Below are 24,060 nucleotides of genomic sequence, written 5' to 3'. Positions count from 1 at the left end.
ATGAGTTAATATGCACGTTGTTGGTGCTTTTTGGAGTTTTTTTTCCAGAAGGCTTTATAGGCGGAATGTTTTCCATTTCGTGCATCCTTAGCTCTGTCTTTTCATCTGTTTTTATATCGTTAGAATGCACAGAAAAGAGGAAGACACACTGTATGTATTCATATCTCTCATAAGGATTGTGGATGATGGGCAAAATTCCACAAAAAGTGCAGTTTTCCTTTAAGATGATCCATGAACAGATGGAATCGGAGCCTTGCCATAGAAATTATACATGTATCACTTTTGCGTCTCAAAGCAATTCTGGTCCGTTTAAGGACCGCCCGAAAAAAGTGAAATCTCAACAATTGTCAAAAAAGTATCAATGAAGCATAAAGATACAAACATGTAGAGAACATGTATAGAAGATTGTGGGCTTTTTAACAGTTGTGCACACAGTCACAGCCAAAAATATTGGCCAATTTGTCCAAAAATGCCAGTCTTTGGCTACGACTGGATAAATTAGGCTATTTGGTTGTATTCCATACTCCATTCCATGCTGTACATTTTACCTGTATTTATAAATGTTCACCGACTTATGGTGAATGAAATGTGTTTTCTGCTGGATCGCAAATGTGCGGGGATCCACTGTGTACTTTTTCCTCACAGTTGTTTGTCTTTGTCGTCCTGCCAGGTGAGCAACGGTGCGGAGCAGCCGAGAAAACAGCAGCGCTCGGATCTTAACATTCCACTGGAGAACAACAACGTACCAGACGTAAGCTCTTTGTTGCGCTGTTCTGTGATACCGGTGTACATGTGTCAAGGTCACTACAGGTACTGTTGTTTGGGTGTACCAGTGAATGGGTGTGTGAGCCCGTATCCTTTTCTTACAGCCTGATGGCTGCCTTGTAACCCAGCCAAGTGAGCAGGTTACATCCTAGTAATGAGGTTGCAACAAGATTTCTTCTTCATCAATATATTATTCAGCCTTCCTTCACAGAAATGTCAATGTGAGGGCAGGATCAATCAACCAATCGCCTGGCTGACACAATGCGACTGACAACCATTCGCACTCAGTCGCTAAGCTTTAGAAAATGTCTTTTTTTTACTGCCAACAAAGCAGTCTAGGCTGAGTCTGACTCTGAAAGCCGTTAGAAATTCAACACTAATATTGTGTTTCTGATTTTCTAGACTGGCAAAAAGGTCGCATCATTTCCCAGCTTTGTTGATGGTAAGTTCAAGCACAAGTAAGAGTGTATTCACACTAGGCCAGGGGTGTCCAAAGTGCGTCCCGTGGGCCATTTCTTTAGAAATTGGTAATTTTACAAGAATAAACTTAAAATATTAAGAGATAAAAAGTCTTCATTTTCTGAGAATAATGTAATATTATGGAGGAAAAATGTCATTTTAGTAGCATAAAGTGGAAATATTAAGCCGTAATATTATTGAATAAAGTTGTCATTTTTGGAAAATTACATTACGTAAAAAATTTGAATGTTATGAGAATAAAGTTGAAATATTATGGGAATAAAGTCAGAATATTATGAGAAGAAAACTTAGAAGAAAGTTGAAATAGTAAATAGTAAAAAATGAGAAAAATCTACAGCAGAAATGGAAAACAAGCATCTGTAATTTTATGAGAATGAAGTCAAAATATGAAGACAAAAAGTCATTCTAATTAGAAAAAAAGTAGTAATTTTATCAGAATAAACTTGTAATATTATGACGAAAATAATGTAATTTTAGTAGCATTGAGTTTAAATATTAAAGAAAAATGTTCTTTTTTTTTTTAAAAAAAAAAGTCAAAATAATGAGAAACAAAAAAAAAATGTCACTTTTTGGAAATTACGTTGGGGCATAGTTATCCTATTATGGGAATAAAGTCTAAATATTATGAGTATAAAATCCAAATACTACGAAAAGAACTTTTACAAAGATTATGTCAGATGAAAGTTATAATTAGGGCTGTCAAATGATTAAATATTTTAATCAAATGAATCATAGTTTTCAAATTAATGAATCATGATTAATCACCATTTTCCACTATTAGGCCTGTCACAATAACAAATTTTGCAGGTCGATAATTGTACTGCTAATTATCGTCAATAACCGATATTAACGACAAGAATTTTTGAGACCATTTTTTCATTAAAAGTTGTCACTAGGGGTGAAATTCACATCTAAACCACTAGATGGTACGCAAGTATAGTGTACCTTATGTGAGCCACATTAGCTTGACACAGAAGTTGCTTGTATCATACTGGCAACTTTTGAGCATATTTTTTCATTAATTATAATGGCATAAAATACCTGTCACAATAACCGATTTTGCTGGTAGATAATTGTCCTACAATTGTCGATAATCGATGTTAGCCATTTTTTGAGACAGAGTACATCAGATGAAATGCAGTAAACTTTAATTTCTCAAGAGTACTTAACATTATAAATCGGAATGTCGAACAATCGAACAAATGCGACATATCGGTTCGTCGGTGTTCATGCGCTTACCTTGTTCATTGTGTCAAACTATCGCTTCCTATTTCTCTTTGTTTTTCTGTTTATTCAGACCACACGTACATGCGTAATAAAAACGTTGTTGTGATGTTCGACGTGTCCGTGAATGCATCTCACGGTTGTCTAGTGATAACGAGGAAGTGTGTTCCGATGGCGAGCAGACTGGAGACGTGTTTGTGAGTTGGAGATACATACAGTATATGGTACAACTGCTGTTGCTGTGTCCAGGTCAGAATAAAGTTATGAAAGAGCTCCGTCTGCCGTCAGAACGAAGAGATGTGGCTTGACATGCACATGCGTTAATGACGCAAAAAAATTTTAATCGTGCCCAAGTGTGCGTACACCCTAGGAGAATTGCATGGTGGGCACTCAGGTGAGTCTCCAGTCAATCCCACGCTGACCTGGTTGAGCTACTTTTGTGCTATTTGGTGCCTCATGGCATACAGTAGGCCAAATGAGGCTTTGCTCATTTTCTGCTACTTGTGTTCACATCTCCATATTCATCCCATCCAGGCTTCCTCACCCATCACGCCTCCATCTCGTTGCTCACACAGTCTGTTATCGTTCTGTCTCCATGGTGCTTGGCTGCGTTTCACCACACCCACACCAAACCCTCCCAGTTGGCTTCCTGTTAATCAGCATCCTCTCTCCCTGGCCCAGTCCCAGGACCCTGCGAGCCCGAAGACCTGATTGATGGGATCATCTTTGCTGCTAACTACCTGGGCTCGACTCAGCTGCTGTCTGAGAGGAACCCTTCGAAGAACATACGTATGATGCAGGCCCAGGAGGCAGTCAGCAGGGTTAAGGTACTCAAAGTCACACTCAGAAAACAACAGACAAAATACTGAGTCGTTCAGCAGTCTTACAGAAAATGTTCAAATGTGCAAATTTAGCTTTTGAGCTTTCAGGGGTGATTCACTGTGTGTTTAAGGGGCACAGGTTGGTTACGCTACAGCTATATTGCAGTTATGTTGTCCAAGTTTACATGCAGGACTGGTAGATGGATTGGATTTATAGGTCAAAAGGTAATGACTTTCCTTTTAGTCTTCGTTTTGGGCTAACGCTTTTAGGTAAAGAGTCTGACTGGTTTTGTATCTCGGTTAACATCATTAATTTGTTACAGAAGGTCCGACTAACTGAAACGGACGCTAACCGAATCAGTTTTTCCCATAAGAAATGACGTAAATCCAATTAAATTGGTTCCAGAAAGCCAAAAATGTTAACACAAAACACGTTTTTATAGTTTTACAATGATAATTTTGCCTCGGTTCACATACATTTTGCGGTTAGCATACAATACGGTGCGCGTCTTACCGTGTTATTACAGTAATACACTGCATGAGTCCGAGTCCAACTTTGTTCTTAATTTGTTTTTATTGCAAAACATCCTTTGCTTCTCACAAAATGAGCTAGCTAGCTAAATTACAAAATGGAATACAATAGTGGTTCTCACCTTCATCAAAATGCTGACACTTGAAACTTTCTGTGGCCCCATTGTGGGTTATCGCGGTGAGAAACCCTATTGAATTCAAGAAATAACTCATGGCAAAACAGGAAGGTGGTGTCCGTGTGGTGTCTCGCTGCCACATCGTGTCTTTGAGAACACTCACATCACGTCTTCAAGTGTTGGTAAAAGTAACCTAAAATGTTCATTTATCCCTTTCATTCATCAAATGTATGCATCTATATGCATTTTGAATTGTTTACTGCATGTAAAACTATAATTGTACAACTATAAAAACATGTTTTATGTTAACATTTTTGCCTTTCTGGAACGGATTAATTGGATTACATTATTTCTTATGTGAAAAATGGATTTGGTTAGCGTCCGTTTCAGTTAAGAGTCGGACCTTCTGGAAGGAATTAATGCCGCTAACCAAGCTTCCACTGTAGATACCAAGCTCTCAAGGAGGTGATGTGATGTATTCATAGCCCACAGGAGACCAAGCAGAGATTTTGGCATCTTGGACCATTTTGCATGCCAGCAGTTTTCTGTCTCTTTTCCCAAAGTGTAGCACAGTAGGGCTTCACTCAAAGAACATAACATGTCTGCGGCCTCTCCTACAGTAAAATGATTTGCTGGAGCGGGTTTTGCGACTCTCACCGTAGGACCTAAAACTCTATTTATTTGGCTTTTTCAAACATACAGTATACTACTGACAAAACGTTAGGGATTTTGGCCTTTCGGATCTCTAAACCTTTGAACGCACATGTCCAGCTGTTCAATGTTTCACTGCTTTTTGTACAACTTTTTGTTCTCTGAGAACTGAGCAAAATTCACAAAAGGTGTGTGATCCTTAAATGGAGCGATAAATGTCCTGCTTCAGTTAGAACTGGTATTTAAAGGGTCCCTGACGTGAATCATCAACTTTGCTTAAATATGTTATACATTGTTTGTAATCATGTTTGACACTGTTCGATTTTTGAATGCGAACGGTAAATTTGCAAAAATTACATTTATAGTTGATGGCGCCCGCCATGACAAACTAGTCCTCGCTGTTCAGCCTCATTTCCGGAAGTGACGTCCTCGGGGTGACGCCTCTCAGCTAAAGCAGAGTAAACTTGGTTCAGTATATTTTTCATCAAAACAGTAGTCATGCCGAACGTGCTGCTGCTGGATGTTCATCGTATCCGACTGATACTGTAAGTTTCTTTTCTTTTCCAAAACAGGAAGGTTTAAGTCAAAAATGGACAAAGCAAGTGCAGAGAACGAGAGACAGATGGACGCCCACCTCAAGTTCTGTTCTTTGCAGTGATCATTTCAGTGATGACCACTTTGAAGGAACACCTTTACAAGAAGCGTTTTTTTTGGCCTGAAAGTACGGGTTAAATGCATTTTGAAAAAGGATGATATTCCGCCGGTACACAGAAAAAAAACAAGACAACAACAACCACTATGCCAAAGTTGCCACAGAACAGAGTATGTCATGTCTTGTTTACATAATGTCTTCTAAACGCTGTTCCACAATAGTGACAAAGCTGCAACATATTATACATGTTATGTAAACATCTATTTCACAGAAATACTGTGGGGGGAGGGTGCGGCGGCAACGGCAGCAAAATATACAATCAAACAGGCTATAAAAACCCCTTTTTGCTCATTCAGTAGCCGATTTAAAATAATAATTGAAGGATAAGCAACTCCAGAGTAATTTACACTTACCATCCTGTGTTTTGAACGTGACCAATCTTCATCTCCACGTCTTAAAGCTTAAGTCCTTGTTCTGAAAGTTCTCTATTTCATCTACAAAAGCTTCTTCCTCAAAAGCTATTGACATATCGCTCAAATCTTCACTATAATGACTGTAAACATCCTCTTTCTCGTACACTGCTATGTTTGTTTACATGAGTGGTGGTACTCCGATGGTGTCACTTCTGGAAATGAGACTGAACAGTGAGAGCTAGCACGTCATGGGTGGCGAAATCGAACAATGTAGAACATAATTACAAACAGTGTATGACAAACAGCAATGTATTACAAACAATGTAGAACATATTTAAGCAAAGTTGAGGAATCATGTCAGGGAGCCTTTAAACAGTGCATGTTTGGCTAATGTGAGTTATCTTCTACATTCAACTGAACTCAGATGGCTGGCGGAGGTCTCACTCTGCGGCATCATTTTGCATCCCAAAAGAGTGAAACCATTCTTTGTTGCCTTTACCTTAGAGAATAAATGTAGTAAATCTCCACACATCTACGACTCCTCATTCAGGGCCCCACAAATTCGTAGATTCTCAGAAAATATCTCAGAAAATAAGCATTTTTTTCCCCCTCACAACACACATCTCTGGTTAATCGTGGATAATCGTTTTGCATTTATAAAAAATGACTTGAATATGATATGACTTTGTGGAGGATTGTCAATTATGTTTCTTTGTCTCCAGTGAACACCAGCGTTGCATTTTCTAGAATATGAAATGAAGTTCTGTCATCTACCTCTGCGTGTATTAAATATTGTCCCTGATTGATTGGAACTGTTGGAGCTTGGCCCAACAGGATTCAAACAAAACGAAAGGGAAACTGTAACCGATGCTCCTTTCCATATGGTCTCCAAATGCAATCATGGTAAACAGACTGAGTAGAAAATGGAGTGAATGATTGTAACCATGGTTACATGATTGAACAAGTCTAAATAACCTACAGTTAAGTATCACAGTTGGTGTCATATTTTCTACCGTCTCCCTCGTCTTCATCCTCTTAATGTATACCCCACGGACTACGTAATAGCTGTCGAGCAACCGGCACATGATGTTTCACGCCGCAACTGACAAAGATGAAAGCACACAAACTCTGATGTGACGTCATAATTGTATTTTTAAGAAGCGCAATTTTCCATGCGAACGTCTCCTGCTGTGTTAAACTGAGCCAAAAGGAATAAGCCAGGTATAAATTGCAGCAAGCTTTTGTAGGTTATTTATGCAGATCATCATTTTGGCACGGTGCTTGACTGTTTGATGTAATATTTATGCGGCTTCATCCCTGCTCAGTCTTTGCCGCCGTCTGTCTCGTCCCTGCTCAGCTTCCCAAAGCAGAGAAGTTGTGGAAAGAAGTCAATAAGAGTGGAACAAACTCCAAATGAAAGCCAAGTCATTTGCGCTTTTGCTTATGCTGATGAAATGAATGCAACTTAGGCAAAAGTCTGCTTGCACACAAAATGAGGGGCAATGATAGACCTGAGACGACATTACATTTAGAAGACTAGTCTAATCACATAAGTATGATGAACACCAAGGACAAAATGAACTATTATTTCTCATTTTTATTTTTTTTCCCTCCAAAAATCGGCCATTTTTTCCACGAAAAACATCTCATTCACCATAAACTGGTAATAATGTATAAACACATCATAGAAAGCTCACAATTATTACATTTTTTATGTCTTTATGCTTCACTGATAATGCTTTCGCACTTTGTTTCTTGATGAACGCACCTCATGGAGGGCCCGTTTTATTTTTTGTTTTTAGAATCAAGCTTTTTACCTTTTACACTTATTTTACCAGCGTAGAGTGTGTGCTTTTTGGGTTATTGGACATGCATTAATGTACATTAAATGCAACTATCCTTACATTTAGTGACGCAATACATCATTGGCCAATTTTGCCCAGTATTTCAGTAAGAGATGTAGCTTGGCTAACTTTTCTAAATGGGATGTCAGAGTCTGTAATGCTCATGCAAAAAAAAGCTGAAATTATGTAATAAGAAGGGCATAATTATGAGACAAAAGTTGAAATTATGAGCTAAAAAGATGAAATTACGAGATAAAAAGTCAAAATTATGAGAAAGTCATAATTATGTGAAAAAAGGTCATAACTATGAGATAAGACAGCCATAATTCACTGGAGCCTTCATTACACGGCACTCGGCACATACAGTTTGTATCTCATAATATTGAGTTTTTATCTCAGAATTTTGACTCATAATTCTGACTCTTATCTCGTAATGATAACTTTCTCATATGCTGACTTACCATTGGGATATTTTATTTTCTTTCAGTGGAAGAAACGTGCTTCCACATGCAGTATGTGAGAAGTTTGAGTTGATTCCTGCAATCTGGGTCACCACCTGTCACTGAGGGGTGATGGTGGGCCCCGCAGCCAAACCAGTTGAGACCCACTGATTTACTAGTTTGGACAGTCATTTTCTAAACTCTTCATTTCCATTTGAGAGAAGTACCTCATGTGCAGCTAAAACAACAATTTGTATTGTCTTACAGGTATTGTTTTTCAACAAATTTGATTTGATAACGTTGAGATAACATTGAAGGTGCGGTATCAGCCAAAATCGGAATCGGCAGGTCCGCCTTTTTAAAGATCGGCGATTGACCAGAAAATTGTCATCGGTGCACCCATAATTTTTATTGGTGTATCAATTATCTGTGGTTGTTTGCCATTCGCTGGCGGTCTGTTTTGCACAACAGTCACTGAAGTTACTAAAGTGACTAAAGTGCCTCCGTGTTGATGTAAGCTTAAGCTTTAATTCCAAACATGGGAACTCAACCTTGTAATGAGCTTTTTGTCAGTGCACCTTGGAGAACAAGTCCCATGCATCTCATCGAAAGCTTTGTTTTAGGCTTTATGTGATCACCCGTCTTTCTGTGAGTGTAGTTAATTGTTGTTTGTTGATAAGTTGGGAAGTCAAACTAGCAGCCAACATGCATTAATACTCTGCTACGGGTACTGCAGCGATATTTCATTTATAAATGAGGAATCCTACTTTGTGGAAATTCACTTATCACAGTCAGGGCTGGAGCCAATTAACCGTGATAAACGAGGGATTACTACAGTGATAAATTAATATCAATTACTAATAATATCCAGCCTTAAATGTTTTTTTTTATTTAATTTCTTTTTGTAAGATGTAAAAGTAATGGTTACACTGGGTAATTGCTCTTTTAATTGATCTCTGACAACCAACCTGGCTGTGCTTATGCGACGTCCACACGCAGAAACACACACCTGTGCTAAGAAGTGCAATAACACAGCTGTGTTTGGTTCAGGGCTTTGTCTCACCCTTTATTTACCTCCGTTATTTCCTTTTCTTCTTCCCCCTGTGCTTTGTGCTCCCGTATCTGCTGACCTTGTCTCATCCAAACCTCTGCCTGGCCACCCCGCCTGCCAGAGGGTACAGAAGGCTGCCAAAATCAAGAAAAAGGCGGTGTGTAATAAAACAGCAAGAAAGAAAACCCCCTTGGCTACGTCCATCCTCTCACCTTTCCTTTTATTTGGCTCCCTTTCATCAATGCCTTGCATGTTTGATGCCGTCATGTTTGGTTGTACCCTCATTTCTACGAGGCAAACACAGAATGCATGCTTCAAAAAGAAAATATTCAGTTGGAAGTAGAAATGATGAACTGGTTGGGTCTGATTGTGGATTTTACTCAGCAATTCACATGTCAAAGTGGTAAGGTTTGTGGAGTGAAACCAGATAAAACACTCAGCCAAGTCAACAACAATTACAGGGTTAAAAGATGAATAGTTAATGGTCAAATTAATTATAGACGACACCATAGCTCAAACATTGTTACCTCACTTTGCGGTCATCAAAAGCGAATACATTTTGCATTTCATTGTGGCTGCTTGGGTTTGCTTTGAGTACATTTAAATGACGTTAAAACGTGTATCGCGTAGACCAGGGGTGTCCAAAGTGTGGCCCAGGGACCATTTGCGGCCCGAGGCACATTCTAAAAATATAATTTAACACACACAAGAATAATTATAATTATAATAATCTTGTAGTTTTACAAGAATAAAGACAAAAAAGTTGTAATGTTGTAGGAAAAAGGCACATTTTACGAGAATATCATAAAATTGAGGAAAGATTTTTTAGTAGCATTAAGTTGAAATATTAAAGAAAAGTGTTTTGTTTTTTTTTTTAAGTCGTAACATTATGAGAAACAAATGTAATTTTTGGAAAATTAGGTTGTGGATAAAGTCGTAATATTACAAGAATAAAGTCAAAATTTGATGGGAATAGAGTTATTATGAAAAAAATGTACAAGAAGAAGGTTTAAATAGTTCGAGAAAAACCCGGCATAAAAGGAAAACACAGCAGTAATTTTCCAAGAATAAAGTCAAAATATCACGAGAAAAAAGTTGATTTTACGAGAATAAACTCGTAACATTACGAGTAAAATTATTGTTATTTTAGTAGGATGCAGTTGAAATATAAAAGAAAAAATATGTTTTTTTTATGTTGGAATATTTTGAGAGAGACAACAAATGAATGACGAACACCGAGGTTCCACTGTATGGAGGCGGTTCCGGGCGGTCCAGCATCCTCACCAGATCAAAAACATGCAAGGTTAAGGAAAACTGCAGAATTTGCGGACGCGAAATGTAGCCCAGCTCCACAACGAAGTGTTCCGTGTCAGTTGGGATAGCTCTTTATTAGTAGTATGAAATTTCCACATTTCTTTCTACATTTTTTTTCCCCGTAATTATGATCTAATTTCCATAATATTTGGACTTTATTTCCATAATATTATAACCTAATTTTCCAAAAATTACAACTTTATTTTGTTTTGTTTGTCTTATTATGACTTATATATTTTTTCATTAATACTTCAACTGTATGCCACTAAAATGACATTATTTGTCCTCATAAAAATACAAGTTTATGCTCATAACATTGAGTTTTTCCTCGTTAGAATATGACTTTTTTCTGATAATATTTTGACTTTATTCTCGTAAAATTACAGCTGTCTATTCCATTTTTCATACTTTCAACTTTTTTCTTGTAATTTTGACATTTTAGCTATTCCCATGATATTTTCACTTTATTCTTCTTCAAAAATTACAACTTTATTCATTGTTTTGTTTCTCACAATATTACGACTTAAAAAAAATGACTTCTATTTAACTTTATGCTACTAAAATGCTGCTATTTTGCTTCATATTATGACATTCTTCTTAGACTACAACTTTTGTCTTGTTATCTTAGTTTATCTTACTGCAGATTTTTTTTTCCCCATTTTTGCTGCCGTGGCCACAAATGGCCCCCGGGCTGCACGTTGGACACCCCTGATCTATAGTGAACCACCATCAGTTTTCCACTGAGTCACCAGCGTGTGGACGCTTTGTTTGGCTGCACAATAACAGAGACAGTGTACAAAAAACAAATCGAAAATGGAGGCGTACAAAAACTGAGGTTCCATTGTACATGAATACATAATGTATTATCAAAGTATAGTGGCGTTTGTGCTCTTTTCAGAAGTAAAAGTGCATTTTAAGCCAGTTTATGAGGGTTTGTTGGTTATTTCCATCTGCTTAGTAATCTATACTAAACACCTTTTTTTCCTATGTTTTTTTTTTTTTTGCACTTTCACCCCACCCTTAAACCGTCCATCTGACGAGCATTTCCTTCACCAGTTGGACCACATGCATGGTCATTTTTCTATTTAGGTTTCCTAAAATGTGACACACACACACAGTTTGAGCAGCTCTTTTGTCTGTCGGAGTAATGTGACGATGTTTGCATGTACTATTTTCTACAGAGCCCAGACGGGGATGCTCAAACCCTCACAGAGGTTGATCTGTTCATCTCCACGCAGAGGATCAAGGTCCTCAATGCAGACTCACAGGTGAGCGCGTGTGTCTTATTATCCAATGAAGTGCTTGTGTCATAGCTTCTCACTGCGGATCTCATGACGTGACCGAGGATTAGAGCAGACTTGGTAATACTCAAAGTGCTTAGCAAACATCTGTGCCCGCAGGGTGACTCAACACATCAGCTCTGGTTTCATGATATGGATATTTCTTTCCTTGGTTGGAGGTTCTTCTGTTGTATCAAATCATTATATGAGCCCATGCAGCTCTCAGCTTTTAAATTGGATCAGAACAATGTGAAGGTGGATGATTTGAATTTGTCTGGCGTCTGGTCCTGCGTGGGTTTGCGCGCGCGTGTGTGTGTGTGTGCGTGTGTTTGATGTGCTGCACTGCAGTGTCAAACCAGCCATTTCACTCTAGTTCCCACCCGAGAAAAGACATCTAAGCGGCACAAAGCAGCTTCAGTGGCGTTTCTGACACTTTGGCATAGCGAGACAGGCGCCACTACTAATCAGGCAAATGCAGTCACCCACCACGCACCATTAATAAATGATGTGCAATTAGCCGATTTAGAAATGTTAGCTGTTGCATCGTCTACTAAAAAGGGATCTTTAAGTCATTCATTACCAAAGACGTAGTTATACGTTTTTAGAATCCCGAACGCCCGATCCCAACAACGTATTTAAATGTCTTTTATGTTTTTTTTGCACGAGAGGCAAACCCCACTCCACTCCACTTACTTTCCACTAATGCATCAACACCTTTACGCCATAAAAACGGCTACAAGGTGGCAGAAGTGCATTTGATAAGAGCTCGGCAGGGATCATGCTAACGGACAAAACACACATGACAGGAAGGAGGAAGTGAGAGAGCGTGGAGGAGCGTAGCGTGCAGAAGGTTAGCATTGTAGGGAAACTTGAACGCATGCACACGCGCACACACAGTTATGTTCCAATTGTGAAAATTGTAAATAGTTTGTGGTGTTATATTTGTAAAACAATGGTTTTGATGGAAAACAACCCCTTTTGTGTTGTTTTTGGTATAGTTTAGATATTTCAGCTGTCACAAAAGCAAAAAATATTTCTGTCAAACTGAAAGTTATGCTTGAAATTGATTTAGCTGATATTTTCCTGAAACTTCCCTATGTTCTACTGATGATTGCTAAAGATGAAAGACAGGAATCTAATCTTGTTTATTTGGCCAGAGAGCACACTATCCTGTGTGTCTTGAAAGATTGTTCAAAATGGTCGGAAATGGCCGGGACTGAAGGGGTTGTCTTTTGAAAAATGGCTGGGATTGAATGAGTTAAAAATAACAGCGGCAGGGTAGATCACTTTGCATGAACATGTTTTATGTGAATATGTTCAACATTTTAGGCAATTATTAATTTCCGATGCTTTCTTATGACATTTGTGCCGAGTCAGCAGTCCATTGTTCTACAGTAGCTTTGCAATGCTTTTTATCTTTAGTTACGGTCCCTTTTTATGCTCTTCTGCCACATTAATAGGAAACGATGATGGACAATGCACTCCGCACTATATCCTACATCGCTGACATTGGAAACATCGTGGTGCTGATGGCGAGACGTCGAATGCCCCGCACAGCCTCCCAGGACTGCATCGAAACCACCCCTGGAGCACCTGAGGCGAAGAAGCAGTACAAGATGATATGCCACGTCTTTGAGTCCGAGGACGTAAGTGTGTTATTTATTTCACTAGCTTATTATACAGTAGCCCCTCGCCACTTTGCTCTTCAAATAACACGACTTAATAATGAATCTCTGTTTTGTACTTGAATACTATTAGTCAAAAATGTGCACATTTTATGTATTTTTGCCTAAAATTTAACATTTTCAAGCCTAAAAGTGGCTAAATTAAGCAAAATACAAATATAAGGCATTCAGAAGACGCATTTAAAGATGTTTGGGATGATATGTAGTATTTCACAGTGGTCACTAGGTGTCAGTAATGTTACACTTATGAGACAATCGCCAAATAGCCAGTAAAAAACTAACGCGTATGTCTATTCTGTAGGGGTGTAAAGATTCGTTTGAATAACGATTCGATTCATATCCCGATTTGTGGTTGCCGATACGATTCAAGAACGATTTTGGTTCATTTAGAACGATACGATCCAAAATGATTCACTAACTTTAAATCAATATAAATTATTAATAATGCTGACATACTGAAGAATAAATTACCGATGGCGACAAAAAATGAGTTAAAAATGCAATCCAAAATCAGTATGAACAGAGGTTGGTAAGTGCGTCTGCATACGTTTTGACCTGGACACGCCGTGCTGCATGATGACGTCACTAAGCGCCACGGCTACTCGAGTGTAAACCACCAGGTGTCCAAAACATCCTTACTTTGCACACTGTCCCCATAAGTGTCACTTAAAAAGAGTTTCAAATCAAGACGGAAGAATTAAATATGAATACTGAATGAAGTCAATTAACTGACCAAAAGATGTTGTGGCTCGACGTGAGGAGGCGGACTCAAAGGCAGAGCTGGCAGGCACTTCTCCAGGTAAGGTACAGTACGTGAGCAGGGGTCGGTACACAAGAAGTCTGTCCAGTAAGGCAAACGTATCCAAAAACGGCAGGCCTAAAACTAGGAATGCTGGGACGTGACATGGGAGTACAACGGACTTGCAACTAACAGGAGGAACCAGAGGGTATAAATAGGCAGCAGGTAGAGGTGACGAGGAACACCTGTGCAGAATCAGGCGGGAGGCGGGAGCTCCACCATGAAGGATGGGCAACAGGTGTGACATGTGACAGGTGTGACAGAAGAAAAAGTGAATCAACTGTATTTCACAGGTCCACTACAACTCCCACGACCACCACATACTCGGAAGACGATGACTGAATTTCTTTTTCGTCTTTACCATTAAAAGCGCTTAAAAACACGCGTATAAAGCCTGCCATGCTTAAATCCAATGCTTTATTTCCTAGTGTCGACGTTAGATTGATATATGCGTCCAGAATGGCTTGCTGAACACACATCGATGTAGTTGGATCATAGGAATGTAAATCGATGCATTGATGTAGTGAATGAATCGTTACACCCCTAATATTATGTCTTATTTTGTCTTATTATGTCTACTGTATTGGGTACAGTAAAGAAGAAGTATGTAGAGGGCTCTAATAATGTGAAAACTCCAATTTAGAAGGTTGTAAACAGGTTTTCTCTGCACTAACTACAAAATGAAGGAATCCTTTTTAAACGATGTTAGATCAATATCTGCCATCCAGAATGGAAAGTTGCTAAACACCAAGATGTAGTTGGGTCGGAGGAATATAAAATGAAGGAATCCTGCTTTGCGGAAATTCCCCTGGAACTGATTAACCGTGATAAACGAGTTATAAACGCCACTGCGAAAAGCATCCCTATTATTACCGTGGTGGTAGAATCACGTTAAGTATTTTAATGGTCTTTAACAGTTGTTTTCAGAGTGTGAGATGCAATTCCAAAAAAGGAGTTACACACAATTTTGAGACAACCATATGAGTGTTGCGGTGATGAATTAGTTTGGTGTCACACTAAGAACCATTGTTAGATGTTCAAAAATTCAAGACCTTTCAATTAGTTTTGTTTTTCATGGATAAATATAAAATTTTGCCATTAAAATGTTCAAAAGTGTGGTCGTTTGTAGCCCACAATTTCAGTGTGAGTGTGTCTTTGGTTGACTTTACTATACAGTACAGAATACAATATTACTGTTTAGCATTACTATTTGAGATTGCGTTTTTACTCTTATTCATAAAGATGCAAAAAAAACACCAGAAAATTAAAGCTGCAAGCAACGTCGAGCGGGCCCTCTGCATATAGCATATCCTGAGCTGGGACAAATTCAGGAAGTGATATGTGTTTAGCTTCAAGGTGTCGTCTTCATTATATGTACCAATTATGAAGAAGCTCTGACCTTGTGGAGCTAAGTTATGAACGTCTACTGTTTAGTGGCGAATTGTGCGATCCATCGTAATATAACACTGCCTGTCTGTCTGTTATCTGTGATTTTCATTTGGCCTCTTTTGGTCAAAGTGCCGAGGAACTAGTTCATTGAAAGACCCAAAATTGTAGCCGGAAACCAAAATGGACGACGTCCTAAACATAGGTTTTTGAGACTTTTGTGTGAACTGTCACAAACTGACTTCTCCACCATATTTGGTGACGTTCTGTGACAATGGTGGCACGGGCTAACTTTTTTCCAATATTTAATGGGGGCACTACTGAGTGAGTTTTGTTTTCTTTGTGTTCACTGTGTTTTCTTTGTTTTCATGAATGTTAATGCCCTCAAAAATGCGAGGAAAGTGCCGGCATAATAATAATCATAATACAGTCGCCCCTCAGTAAATTGCGGTTCAATTATCGCTCCCTCACTATATTACGTTTTTTTTTTAATCAATTAATTAACGATCGCTGATTCATGGTAGGCTATGGTCTATTATTAGTCAAAACATACTGAAATACAAGTGCTGGGTAGTATTGTGGCCACGAGACAGCAGTAAAGTTACATGGATAAGACATCCATCCTTATTACATAATCCTACCTTACACTCCTTACCTACCTTAGCTAGCCGTGGATGCAGAGTGGAAGTGGTAAGTTTGCGGCTTTGTACTTTGTCCTTCTTCCCCGCTCCGTTTGAAACCCTTTCTTAAGTTTAGAAGAAATGAATTTGAGGCTAACTTGTTCGCTCTCTAGCTTGTTAGCTTGCTGCCGTCTACAGAGTCCCTGTAGCATAATAGTTGTGCAATCCGGTGTGAACGATGAATAACGGGAGTGTCATGGTGACTATAAGGGTGTTATTTCATGTCTACAGGGTTCTAATAATGTTAAAAAGGGTATTTAGAAAGTCATAAACAGCTTTTCTATGCCCTAACTATGCAAATATTCCATTTATTCATTTTTCGCGGTCGGGTCTGGAAGCAATTAACCGCTATAAACGAGGGATGACTGTAAACGTAGCAGTTTCAAGAGGGTCTTCGCACAGTGGTGCTTGGGCCCCAATAATGGTTGGGCATGCAATTATGCAAATTACACTGTTTTTTTTTTTGTAAACCCCGGAGCAACAGCCTGCCTTGCTGTAGCAGATTGAGCAGGACTTGGCAACTTGAGCAATGTACAGCCTGCAGCTCGGCGTCTGTGCCAGTCAGTAGAGAGGCTGCACGTCTCACTTTGCTGATGGGTTTTAAAGGTCAGCCAGAGTCGTACTGAAAACAACATTGTCACTTTATCCCGCGACTGACACACGTTTCTTTGCAGTTTTGCCTTGACTTTCACTTTTAGACGCAAGTTTGGCATCACGATATTCATAGCTCACACTATGTTGTCTACTTCTGCAACATGTTTCTTGGTAGTTCTGGTCGGTTTGATGCGTCGTGGTGCTAGCATGCTTGGATTTGTTGATGGTCCCTAACTTGGATAACCTTTCCTGTACTGCGCTTTTAAAATGTCCAAATTTGAAATGAGACATTCTTTGTTTTGATGTCATCTTGCTGATTTTTCAGACTGATTTTCAGCGTTGCTGTTATAGTGACCATGCATTCTTCTATTTTATTCTATTCTAGAGACCTACAAACTCATTTTATAAGTGATGTTCATCGCACCCTTCATTGTCTGTATTAGTGTGAAAAGGATGGCTGTTATAAAAATGTGTGTCGCTAATATACGAGACAAAACTATGTATTTTTTTTAAGCCTATGACATCTTTGCTGTGGATAAAGCAGGATTTTTATGAAATGCTGGTGTTGAACAGCATTAAATGAGACAGATATTATAATTGAAATATTATTGAAACCACGCTGATGTTTATTTAGGTTGAAATTTCAACGGTGTTTGAATGTTCACATTAGTTTGAATGTGTGTCGATGTATCGTCTGTTGTTTCAATGTTCGTACAGTGTTCAACATTTAAGGCCGACATTGATTCAGTGATCCAATGTTGAAAATTCAACACTGATTCTATGTTATTTCAATGTCGCCTTGCTATCTGGGTAGTGTTTCGTTTGTTTACTCAGTGGGGAGTGTGGGGGGGGGCAGCTCCTGATGATGAAAAATTTAAAATCTATGTTTCCACATACTGTATTCTCTACTGACTCAGTAGCAGTAATGTTGTGCTTTTTCCTTTATTGTCATTTATGCGCATTTCCTGTTCTGAATATTTTTTTATACAGGCCCAGCTCATCGCTCAGTCCATCGGCCAGGCCTTTAGTGTAGCTTACCAGGAGTTCCTGAGAGCAAATGGCATCAACCCAGAGGATCTCAGCCAAAAGGAGTACAGCGACATCATCAACACCCAGGAGATGTACAACGATGACCTCATTCACTTCTCCAACTCTGAAAACTGCAAAGAGGTGAGGAAGATTTGGGATCCTGATTGTGTTGCTCAGACTCACCAATGATACGATGATGTGCAAACATCATGAAAGCATGTTGACAGTGACGGTTGCTTTATTAGATGCAGATTATCCAGTAAAATCTGCTTAAAGCGTGGCAACGCACGCCTTTTTGCACTAGTCTTTGGCCCTTAATGTTCCCATAAATATTACGAGAGGCTTTTGGAGGATTAGAAGCAGTGAAACATGTTATGCTGTGTGAGCAGAGAGGCTGCACAGGCGCCTGCTTACAAACAGCTGCCGTGTAGCGCAGGAGGTCCCACAACCACTGGGTGTCCAAAGTGCAGCCTGGGGGCCATTTGCGGCACTGTCGCTATTGCAGTGGATGCCCGCATGCCTTGCGGGTAAAATAGTAGGTTTGCATGTACCTGTATATCACTTTGTAAGCCAGTGGTGTTCAAACGGCACATACTGCAAAAACGACGCAAGGGCCACAGCACCTCGCTTTGTGATGTAGGTGAAAAAGCCTATTATTAGCATGAAATTTGGTCTTTGCGCTTTTTGATGCTGTTTTTTTTTTTTTTTAATTTTCAAAATATTTCAACTTTGTTCAATTTTATATTTGCAATATTGTCCTATAAAATTTGGACTTTATTCCCATATTATAACTTTTTTCCCCAAACTAATTTCCCAAAAATGACAAGTTGATTTTGTTTTGTTTCTCATATTATGACAAAAAATAACCCATTTTTTCTTTAATATTTCAACTCTATGCTACTAAAATGACGTTATTTTTCCTCATAATATTTTTTATTTTATCTCTTATTATTTTGACTTCAGTCTTGTGAAATTACAGCCGTCTTTTCCATTTCAACTTTCTTCTCCTAATTATGACTTTCTTCCTATGATATTTTGACTTTATTCTTGTCACATTTGAACTTTTTCCGCAACTTAATTTACCCAAAATGTTGTTTCTTTTCATAACATTTATTTAACATTATGCTACTAAAATAATAATTTTATATAATAATTTAATAATGATAATATTTTTCCTCATAATATTATAACGTTATTCTCGTAAAGTTGCACTGTGAGTGAGATAGGCAGACGTTTGGCTCGGCGTGTGTTATGTGAGTGGATGTTCTGTCTGAATGAGTGAGTTTCAGTTAGGACGGACTGATAACGAGTATTTTTATGGACGATGAAGCCTGACCTCGCCTCTGCTGTCGCCCACAGCTGCAGCTGGAGAAGAGTAAAGGCGAGATCCTGGGTGTCGTGATTGTGGAGTCCGGTTGGGGCTCCATCCTCCCCACTGTCATCTTAGCAAACATGATGAACGGCGCGCCTGCGGCTCGCTCGGGCAAGCTGAGCATCGGAGATCAGATCATGTCCATCAACAACACCAGCCTCGTCGGGCTGCCACTCGCCACCTGTCAGGGAATCATCAAGGTACAGAGGGACAGGATAATAAATAACACACGAAACCTGGATAACGACTGTTTGTTATTTTTGTGTGCGTGTGTCTGTGAAGGGCTTAAAGAACCAGGTTCAGGTGAAAATGAACATCGTCAGCTGCCCTCCTGTTACGACTGTCCTTATTAAGAGACCTGATCTCAAGTATCAGCTGGGCTTCAGTGTGCAGAACGGCATTGTGAGTTTCTTGGATTCGTTTAACTCATCTGGACATTCTTGCTATTTCGAAACACTTTTTTACCCCGGACAATGTCGCTGTATAATAAATACACCGTAATCTTTACAAAGATCTATTCAATGCATTGCTGTAAACTGTGGGGTGTCCAAAATTTCTTCTTAAATACTCTTTTCAAAAAACTGTCATAATATTGTGACTTCATTACTATAATATTATGCCTTTTTCTCCAACCTCATTTTCCAAAAATTCCAATTTTAGTTTGTTTTATTTCTAATTTCTAATTTCTAATTTTATTTATGAGCTATAAAGTCAAAATTCTGAGATAAAAAGTCATAAATATGAGATAAAAAGCCATTATGTCATGACTACGAGATAAAACGTAGAAAATTATGAGATAAAAAGTCATGTCGTAATTGGGATTTTATATGATATGATATTTATGAGATATCAAGTCAAAATGATGAGATAAATAGTCACAAATATGAGATAAAAGTCAAAATTATGAGATAAAAAGTCGAAAAGTATGAGATTAAAGTCAAAATGATGGCATAAAAAATTTAAATTACGGGATAAAAAGTCATAATTATGAGATAAAAAGTCATGTCATAAGTATGAGATTTCATATGTAATGACATTTATGAGATATAAAGTCAAAATTATGAGATAAAAAGTCGCAAATTATGAGATTAAAAAATCAAAATTAAGAGATAAAAACTCGTGTCAAGTGTCATAATTATGACATAAAAAGTTGAAATTACGAGATAAAAAGTCATAATTATGAGATAAAAAGGCATAATGTCATAATTATGAGATTTTATATGTGACATTTAGGAGATAAAAAGTCCTATGAGATAAAGTCGAAATTTAGTTTGTTTTATTTCTCATTTAAAAAACGTTTTTTTCATATTTCAACTCTATGCTACTAAAATGAGATTATTTTTCGTCAACATTACAAGTTTATTCTTGTAAAACTGCAACTTTTTTCTCGTCTTTCCTCTTAATTTGAACTTTATTGCAGTGAAATTACAGTTTTGTTTTCCATTTGTGCTGATGTTTTTTTTTAAATTTTCCAAATATTTAAACTTTCTTCCTGAATAATCTTTGTAAATGTTCTTTTCGTAATATTGTGATTTTATTCTCATATTTAAATTTTATTACCGAAACAGAATTACTTTTTACCCAAACCAATTTTGCAGAAATGTCTATTTTATTTTGTTTTGTTTATTTCTCATAATATTACGACTTTTAAAAAATAACATTTTTTTCTTTAATATTTCAACTCTATGCTACTAAAATTTAAAAGATTATTTTTCCTCAATATTTATTCTTGTAAAATTGCAACTTTTTTCCCCTCGTTTTTCTGTGAATATTTCAACTTTATTCTCGTAAAATTACAGCTTTTTCTTCTATTTCTACTAGGGATACTCCGATCAGGATTTTATGCTGCCGATTCCGATACTGATCATCCATAAGTGAAATCGACTGATACCGATACCAATCCCGATCACATAGATTATGTGTACATTTTTAAATTGACTATTGGCTATATGATATGAAAGGGGAACCATAAGATCGCCTTCATTTAGATGAAAACATATTTGACTTACTTTTTCACGAGCACATTACACCACTGGTGAAACTTCTTTAAGGAGATTTTGGATGCGAGAGCACACAGCTTGGTGGCGCTGCAGCAGAACCCCCACCCCCAAGCAGTCGGCCGAACCGATGAAGGCCGACCATCCAGTCCGACGAATCCAAGCACTTTTCGGGCCATCAGCCTGACTCCGACTGACCTCCGACTACCACGCACACACGGGCGAGTGTCCACTGTTGGCCACATTAGCCGCCGCCGGACCGATGATCACATCGCGAGCCTCAAAAACTCACCACACCCCATCCGCCAAGTGCCCATCCTCCAAATGCCGCATTAAGGTTTTTTAACGTGCCACCCCGGAGAAAGATATTTTTCGTGGTATGTTTTGTGGGGTGCAACATTTTTATCACTCTGACAAACGACAGCTAAGTCCCACACGGCGGCCATGATTGTTTTGGTTTTGGCACGCCTGCAATAGCACAGCCAGAGGTGATCGGCATACGCCGGTCACACGCTTTTCCACGAAAATCAAAAATTTGACTTTATTCTCAGAACATCAGAACTTTTTCTGCAACCCGATTTTCAGAAAATTACCACTTTATTCTTTTTTTTGTTTGTTTCTAATATTACGACATGAAAAACATCTTTTTGCTTTAATATTTAAATTTATGCTACTAAAATGATGTTATTTTTCTTCCTAATATTTTTATTCTGGTAAAATGACAACTTTTTCTTGTTGGATTACAACATTTTTCTCTTTTTTTCAATCTATTTTTGCTGTTTTTTTTGTTGTTTTTTTTCCTTGTTAAAATGGTTTAGGGGTCACAGGGGTCGGCAACCTTTACTTTCAAAAGAGCCATTTTCCCCCTCTTACACAAAAGAAAAATAGTCCGAGCCGCAAACCTAACACGAGTTTTAGTCTTTTTAAATTTGACCCGTTCCAACAACAGAACATAACCAATGCGACGCCTTTTGAAGTCCTTCTCTTATTAATGTGTGTAAAATGTAAATAAAATGTAGCCCACTTTAATAGAATGAAAAACCTAGTTGCAGCTTGGCAGTGTTAATGTGACGCATTTTAATTGACTCATTAGAAACATTTTTTAAAAATTCAACGTTAAAGTTTCAATTTGAGCTCCAAGATATAAAATTAAGCAAAGTAAAATAACATAGATAATTATTTACAGTCTAATTTTTTTTTTCTTTTGTCATGACTGAAAGGGGCCACAACTAGGAGCCTGAAGGCCGCATGCGGCTCCGGGGCCACGGGTTGCCTACCCCTGGTTTAGAATGTGCCGTGAACAAAACATCCACATCTTGGCTTTGCGTTATAGCCGACGCATCAAATGTGTAATTGTAATCAGATTCGTGTATTGTCTAATAATTCTAGTAATAAACTCGATACAGGCTTTCTTGCTGATGGTATCGGTCCAGCACAAAAAGCATATTTACAATCCAAAGGCAAAACATGGAAATACATACCGAGCTGGTACGCTTGGTGCTGAGTGCCGCACGTCCTCACTCTGAAACCGAAATGAACCGATCTCATTTTCAAGCCAATATTGGCCGGTAATATCGGTTGGCCGATATCACTACTGTTAATATCGCAATAATAAGGAATTCATTTTAATTTTTTTTACATACAGTGGGACAATAAAATGGGAGAAAATGGCCCCCAGGCCGCACTTTGGACACCCCTGTGGAATCAATGATCTTTGCTGGTTTTGGACGCTTACCCCGATTGCCCTTATGGCTGCACCCATTTAGTATGCTATCTGGCCTTTTACCAGGATTGTCTTGTCTTTTGTGTTCCTCCGACTTTTAGATATGCAGTCTGATGCGGGGCGGCATCGCCGAGCGAGGGGGCGTCCGGGTTGGCCACCGGATCATCGAGATCAATGGGCAGAGTGTGGTTGCCACAGCGCATGAGAAGATCGTCCAGGCCCTCTCGAACTCCGTTGGCGAGGTGACACTGAGCACACACAAACACGCAACAAAGCTTGTTGCTTGACATTCACATATCAATTTTAAAACTGTTTTTTAGACCATTTTTTCAATAACTGTCATGAGAATAAGCCTGTGCTGCAAATTATCGTCGATAATCGATGTTATTGACAACATTTTTTTACAACATTTTTTCATTTCTTGTCATGAGAGGTGTACTACACATTTGAACCACTAGATGGTACTCAAGTATAGCATACGGTGTACCTGTGTGAGACATTAGCTTGACACAGAAGTTGCCTGTTTGTATGGTTTTGCAATGTAGCCAGCTACGCTGTTTGTGAGAGCGCACCATTTTGCACTGTTTTGTTTATGTTTGCTGACCAAACGCCTCAGTAAATGTTGCCTGTTGGGACGAAGGCTCCGCTGCCCAAGTCACCTACCTTTTTCCCAGTTGAGAAGATTGTCCGTGGCGGTGTTCATTCTTCTTCACGTTTGCTATGATGCCTCTCGAAGCTCACTGCTAAACCCTGTCCACTCACTAGTAGCCCCGCCTCCACAAAGAGGCTAAATGAGATGAGGGCCCACTCTCTCTGTTTATTCCACTAGAAGACCAATGCGCACCGACAGATACAGAGTGAACCCTCTTGTCATCGTTCGATTAATCGATTTATCGTGACAGGCCTAAAGACACACCATCATACGTTGATGATGTCGTTGATGAATCGATACAGAAAGTGAATAGGTAAGCAGAATCGAAAATGGAATCGGTGTGGTAAAAATAATACAAATAATAAGAACAAAGAAAGAAAAGAAAAATTTTAGTATTTAAGAGAAAAAAATTGTGGGAAAAATGTTGATTGAAAGAGTTGTAATATGAGAAACAAAACAAAGAATACAGTTGCAATTTTCAAAAATGTAAATATTAGGAGAATAAAGTCATAATATTAAGAGGGAAAAAATGTACAAGAAGAAAGTTCTGTTTGTAAAAAA

General features: G+C 38.4%; 1 protein-coding gene across 3 annotated transcripts in view; it reads left to right on the top strand.

Annotated features, from left to right (window-relative positions):
* Positions 1-24,060, top strand: part of apba2b (amyloid beta (A4) precursor protein-binding, family A, member 2b) — a 73,531-nt gene that overhangs the window by 46,778 nt on the left and 2,693 nt on the right. The window contains exons 4-13 of one of the 3 annotated variants that reach the window (XM_054769945.1): positions 671-751; positions 1,168-1,207; positions 3,151-3,296; positions 9,110-9,145; positions 11,484-11,570; positions 13,043-13,228; positions 17,717-17,896; positions 19,115-19,327; positions 19,410-19,529; positions 22,949-23,089. In XM_054769945.1, the coding sequence (XP_054625920.1) occupies positions 671-751; positions 1,168-1,207; positions 3,151-3,296; positions 9,110-9,145; positions 11,484-11,570; positions 13,043-13,228; positions 17,717-17,896; positions 19,115-19,327; positions 19,410-19,529; positions 22,949-23,089 (1,230 nt within the window). The remainder of the gene's footprint in view (positions 1-670; positions 752-1,167; positions 1,208-3,150; positions 3,297-9,109; positions 9,146-11,483; positions 11,571-13,042; positions 13,229-17,716; positions 17,897-19,114; positions 19,328-19,409; positions 19,530-22,948; positions 23,090-24,060) is intronic. The other 2 variants (XM_054769946.1, XM_054769947.1) reach the window with 2 other exon arrangements.

This window comes from Dunckerocampus dactyliophorus, chromosome 3 (assembly GCF_027744805.1).
Source record: "Dunckerocampus dactyliophorus isolate RoL2022-P2 chromosome 3, RoL_Ddac_1.1, whole genome shotgun sequence".
NCBI lineage: Eukaryota > Metazoa > Chordata > Actinopteri > Syngnathiformes > Syngnathidae > Dunckerocampus > Dunckerocampus dactyliophorus.
This window is presented reverse-complemented; position numbering and strand designations above follow the sequence as displayed.